The sequence below is a fragment of the Odocoileus virginianus genome, chromosome 25 (genome assembly GCF_023699985.2).
Source record: "Odocoileus virginianus isolate 20LAN1187 ecotype Illinois chromosome 25, Ovbor_1.2, whole genome shotgun sequence".
Taxonomy (NCBI): domain Eukaryota; kingdom Metazoa; phylum Chordata; class Mammalia; order Artiodactyla; family Cervidae; genus Odocoileus; species Odocoileus virginianus.
This window is the reverse complement of record NC_069698.1, coordinates 47,665,136-47,671,433: the sequence shown is the minus strand read 5'-3', so window position 1 is coordinate 47,671,433 and position 6,298 is coordinate 47,665,136. Positions and strand designations below refer to the sequence as shown.

Genomic DNA, 6,298 nt, shown 5'->3' with positions numbered 1-6,298 from the left:
GAATTGCCAGTTTCCAATAATTTAAAAAACATTCATTTGTTCTATGTTATTATTATGTGTATGCATCTTAAGTCGCTTCAGTCATATCTGACTCTGCAATCCTATAGATTGTAGTCGGCCAGGCTCCTCTATCCATGGTTCTCTCCAGGCAAGGATAGTGGAATGGGTTGTCACACCCTCCTCCAGGGAAATCTTTCCAACCCAGAGATTGAACCAGTGTCTCTTATATCTTCTGCATTGTCAGATGCAAACTTTACCACTAGCACCACCTGGGAAACCCATTATTATACAATTGAATACAAACAATCTTGTGTGTGTGTGTGTTGGTTGCTCAGCCATGTCTAACTCTTTGCAACCCCATGGATTGTACTTGTCTGACTTCTCTGTCCGTAAAATCCCACTTCCATCTAAAAAAATATCTAAATTGATTTTCCATTAAAGGTATTCTGTTTTTCACACCTACAATGTTTTCATGCATATTTATTGATGTGGATTTCCTGTGATTGTGTGTATGTGTGAGAGTTTGCATGTTGTCTGTGAGATAGCGTTCACTATTTTTAGTTGACAATATATATGTGTGGATAAAAAGCTACATCCAACCAGTGCTTTTCTACTATGAGTTTTTGTGACCATATTCAGGGGCTACTGTTATCTACCTTGATTACCCCAAAACTTCATCTTCGGAACATCCAAACTTTGGTTAAAGACACTGGCAAAGTAGTATCTCTCTTCTTACCACTTCATGTTATTTCTTTAGTATCTCATTCTTTCCTCTTTTAAAATAACTTTATGTATTTATTTTTGACTGTGCTGGGTCTTTGTCACTGCACTGGTTACTCTCTAGTTGTGGCTAGTCTTCCCTGCAGTGATAAATTTGCAGTAATAATAGTGAACATGGCGGTCTCTGTTAGTCTCTTTGCAGTGGCTTCTCTTATCATGGAGCACAGTCTACAGGGCAGTAGTTGAAGCACATGGACTTAATAGTTGCAGTTCCCGGGCTCTAGAGCACAGGCTCTATAGTTGTGGCACATGAACCTAGCTGCTCCATGGCACGTGGGCTCCTCCCAGACCAGGAATTGAACCCATTTCTCTTGCACTGGCAGACAGATTCTTTACCACTGAGCCACCAGGGAAGCCCTCCTTCTTTCTTTATATTTTGCACTTGAATATGCCTCTGGGAAGATCTCATCTTTCTTCTAAAGTTTATATTATTGCTAGTTCTTTTCCTCATTGACATTATGTACTTGAACTCATCCTGTTCAGGTTAGCACATGGATGTTGTGAGCTATGATTCATAACATTCAGAGTTATTGCAAAGTTATTTTGGTCTGTTTAGTTTATGTTGTGTGGCAGGTGGTTCCATTGGTCCCTGCCATTGCTGCCTGAAAGTACAGAAAGAACTCCACCAGTCCATGTACTGTGTGTCTTTTGGCAGAGTAGTAAGTAGCATAGTGAGATTTATTTTCAACTCCAGTTGAATTCCCCAAAATTCCCCAAAGCAATAACCTAACAAGAGATATATTACACATCTGAGTATATTATTTATGTGCTAAAAACAGAAACCATCTTTAAGAAAAATACATAGATATTGGTCTAGCTATCTATCAAGGAGAGATAGAGACAGAGAGATTCACAGTAATAATGATGAACAACTTTAACCTATCACTCTCAGAACAGATAAAATAGTTAAAAAAAACTGATTGAAAAGAAAGAAGACCTAAAAATTTAATTAACAAAGTAGCTTCAATGGATGTATATTCATCTGTATACTGATGACAGAAAATAAAGCTTCCTCTCAAGCTTCCACAGAAAATACCAAAAATTGATTGTAAAGAAAGTTAGTACATTTTAAATGTAAAAATACTGCAGAAAACATTTTCTGACTGCTATGCAGAGAGAAATTTGCAGTGCTATTTATACTTGGAGAGTAAATTGTTGATTAAAAAACTCTAAGGCAGAAGAGAAATATAATCTGAGATCATAGAATTTCAAAATAAAAAATGATAATGATAATAGTAACTAGCAGAATCTGCAAGAAAATTTCTAGTAGTAATTAAAAAAAATCCATAGTACTAAACACTATGAAAAAAGTGTACTATAAAATGTTTCAAAGTACTGAACACTATGAAGAAAACAGCATATGCAAAATAAGAATAAAAGAATGAAACAAGGAGTTTTAAAAATGACATGAATCTTTGTGCATATAAATTTGAAAACTTAGATATAATGGATAATTTCCAAACTTGACACCATTACATTCAGAAATTATAAAGAAACTGAGTATCATGGAAGAAACAAATGAAAAATAAGCATTATGTAAATACTACATAAATTATGACCTACCTAGACAGCATATTAAAAAAGCAGAAACACTACTTTGCAACAAAGGTCCATGTAGTCATTAGTTTTCCCAGTAGTCATGTATGGATGTGAGAGTTGGACTGTAAAGAAAACTGAGAGCCGAAGAGTTGATGCTTTTGAACTGTGGTGTTGGAGAAGACTCTTGAAAGTCACTTGGACTGCAAGGAGATCTAAGCAGTCCATTTTAAATGAAATCAGCCCTGAATATTCATTAGAAGGACTGATGCTGAAGCTGAAACTCCAATACTTTGGCCACCTGATGCAAAGAACTGACTCATTAGGAAAGACTCTGAAGCTGGGAAAGATTGAAGGCAGGAGGAGAAGGGGACTACAGAGGATGAGATGGTTGGATGGTATCACCAATTCGATGGACATGAGTTTGAGTAAACTCTGGGAGTTGGAGATGGACAGGGAGGCCTGGCATGCTGCATTCCATGGGGTCACAAAGAGTCGGACACGACTGAGTGACTGAACTGACTGACACAAATTATTCTAGATTCAGATAATTATTTGGGGGAAATTCTACCAAATCTTCAGAGATAAAATAACTTTATATTCTATAAATTGTTTGACAGCACTGAAAATTAAGGAAATTTCCATTGATATCAGTGATAGATAGATTAAGTTGCCTACAAATGTACTTTTGCTGTCAATGCCTTAGTTATTCCCTCCTCTTGAGAATGGACAGGACTTGTTATTTACTTCTAACAATGAAATATAACAAACAATAAAATGTGTGTGATCATGTGTGTGTGTTTCTGACACATAAAATTGTATGGCATTGTAGAACCGATCTTGCTAGAGTAACTTTCTCACCTTTCCAAGCCTTGAGAAGGCACACAGCCATATTTGGAACCAATATGGCAAGGAGGTGGCTCAGACAGTGAAGAATCTGCCTGAAATGCAGGAGATCTGAGTTCAATCCCTGGGTTGAGAAGATCCCCTGGAGGAGGCTATGGCAACACACTCCAGTATTCTTGCCTGGAGAATCCCCATGGACAGACGAGCCTGTTGGGCTACAGTCCATGGGGTCACAAAGAGTCAGACACGACTGAGCGACTAAGCATAAAACGCAACACATATGGCAGGGAGCTACAGCCAGCCTCCTGAAGCCAAGGCTGGCCTCCATCAGCCAGGTGGTGAAGGCCTCCCACCAACAATCAATGTTGAGCCCCTCAGCTATACAAACACAAGGAATAGAATTCTGCCAAAAAGTGTCTGTAAATAATGTTGGATATCAAATAACTGACATTAAAAACCAGAATTGCTGTTTGCATCGAACACATTTATTAGGTTAAGACAAAGACAGCATGGAAGGCATCAAGTCAGTTACTATGGTATCACCGTCTTGATGAAACTCTGAGGTCAAGGTGGATTTCACTTTATGTCACTTAATGATGCAAATTCAGAGAATGTAGGTTAGAAGGTAGGCTAGAAATAGTTCACACTAAACTTCCTTGCTGCGGGATAACCATCACCCAGGGGCAAGGCACAGAACATGAGGGCTTCAGAGCTGGTGAATCCTGGTGTCCGGGTGTAGAGGATGAGAGTCTTCCATGGCGTCCTCAATAGTAGTAGCCAAAACCAGAGCCATAGCCAGAGCCGCATCCATAGCCACAGCCAGAGAGAGAGCGGGAGCCATAGCCGTAGCCACTTCCACAGAGAGAGCGGGCGCCATAGCCGTAGCCACTTCCACAGAGAGAGCGGGCGCCATAGCCGTAGCCACAGCCATAGCCACAGCCCAGCCTGCGGAAGCCAGAGCCATAGCAGGAGCCATAGCCACAGCCCAGGCCTCCGTAGCCGTAGCTGCCACAGCCCAGGCCGCCATAGTAGTTTCCGTAGTAGCCACACATGGTGTTGGTTGGTGAGGTTGTTCTCGGGTGGAGAAGGAGAGTAGAAGTGTCACTTGAGTGTGGAGAGTTCTCCCTGCAGAGGGCCTTTTATACGCCCTCAGTGTGGGTGTGACCCACCACGCCTTCATGCCATTGGCTAACTTTATGACCACTCTAATTAGTTTGTTGCTCACAACCATAGCATGAAACAACAGGGAAATTCAGCAGGATTGCTGTGTTGACATCCCAGTTTGGATTCCTCTTATTTAATTAAGCGTTTGGATGAGAGGAGACACAACTCACACCTACAGTCCTGCCCCAAAATATCATATGTGTTCATTTTAAGTTTCTAGAACCTTCCTTTATACCAAGAAATAAGGCTTTGCTAGGACTTTTCAAATAATTTTATTATTTTATAACCTTTCACAAAGAGTAATATTTCTATCATTTTGTATATTTTTCTTCTTTCTTCATCAAAATTATTTTCTTCAGATATTTAGTGTCTTTATATCTTTAAGCAGTATTATGTCTTTCATTACATAATATTGACAATGATTTTAATAAACTTACTTGAAATAAAATTTCAAGCCAATCAGTTCTGAACAAAATGTCTTCTACTTTCTTACTTATATCAATGAGTCTAACAGTCATTTATGTTCAGCTTCCACTGAAGGATGTGAAAATAGAAGTCATTCTCTGGAATCCAATTTCCATATTTCCTAATTGTGTATACAGTAATTAATTAATATGCTAAATAAGTATCCAATAGGATATGCACCGTGTTTTGTGCTAATAATGATAGTTAGATAAAAGCTGTTTCTTTCTCAAAACATTTGATCAGTAAGCTTTGTTACCTGGAATGAGGAGCTCTCTTGCATAACTCTTGAATTCCAACTGTGAGTGTGTGTGCTCAGTAGTGTTCAACTCTTGGTGAACCCATGGACTGTAGCTCGATAGGCTCCTCTGTCCATAGGATTTTTCAGGCAAGAATACTGGAGTAGGTTGTCATTTCCTACTCCAGAGGATCTTCCCAATTCCGGTGTTGAACCCATGTCTTCTGTGTCTCCTGCATTGGCCGGTGTATTCTTCTACCTCCAAGCCACCTGGGAAGCCCCCTATCTTCATTCAAATCAGTGTGACAACTCAACATTTTGGGTAGCCAAACTAGGAGTGGTATAGTTTAAAACTGTATTTCTGCATCTTTAGCAAAATGCATGTGGGAAAGCAGCATTATTTATACATTCACTTGGATTTCTGATATTCTATGATAATTGTTATTCAAAATATTTTTATATGTCTCTTTATCTAGATTTAGACAGGGTTTAGAGAGTGGAATTTGGGGCTGGTTTGCATTGCAATGAAGGTGGTTTGAGAAGTGAAACATCCTCTACATTTTAATCAACTCTCTCTGGAGAGTATTAGAGTATGGATACAGATTTTTCAAATTGTCTGATTCATTTAACATCATAGCTATTTCAAAAAAGTCAAAATAAAATCATATATTAATGAAACAGAAAAATGTTGTCTTGCTAATGATCAGACCAACACATTCATCTGTTTAGTCATTATGTATTTTTGAATGTCTTTCTATGTGTGTTTCATGTTAGGTGCAGTTTTGTAAAGTAAATATGCTATTGTGACATTCAGTTCACTATCACTGGGTTGAGATATTATAAGCAGAGGACTTCTTCACTACATCATATACAAATTGCTCATACAGAAAATAATAGTAGGTTCAGCTCTCATAGTTCAGAGCCAATCAAACAATGTTTTTAGTAAAAACTAATTGAAACAACATGATGATTATTGTTCCTCAAGAATATTTAAGTCTTAGAACATTGCTTAATTTTGAGAAGTGTGAATTTCACTAGTTAATCAAAAATAAAAATAAAACCTATAATTAACTTGGTTTTTGTATTTGATTAAAAAGGATGAGAATACATTTTGTGTGTATGTGCAAAACAAGTTCCAAATTACAACATTTACTAAGTTTTTTCTCCTGACATTTACTTTCAGGAGTGAATTTCTTTCTCTTGAAGAACTAAATTGTCCTCTCTGATCTCAGTAATGCTCAAAATTCTCCAAGCCAGGCTTTAGCAATACGT

General features: G+C 38.1%; 1 protein-coding gene across 1 annotated transcript; it reads right to left on the bottom strand.

Moving 5' to 3' along the window:
- Positions 1–3,799: 3,799 nt before the first annotated feature.
- LOC110135153 (keratin-associated protein 6-1-like) lies at positions 3,800–4,260 on the bottom strand. The gene has a single exon (XM_070455250.1). It carries the CDS (start codon positions 4,212–4,214, stop codon positions 3,927–3,929), a length of 288 nt encoding a protein of 95 aa, XP_070311351.1. The 5' UTR covers positions 4,215–4,260; the 3' UTR covers positions 3,800–3,926.
- Positions 4,261–6,298: the final 2,038 nt, after the last annotated feature.

Excerpts from the sequence above, each read along its gene's own strand:
- LOC110135153 (XM_070455250.1), bottom strand. The coding sequence starts at position 4,214 with ATGTGTGGCTACTACGGAAACTACTATGGCGGCCTGGGCTGTGGCAGC.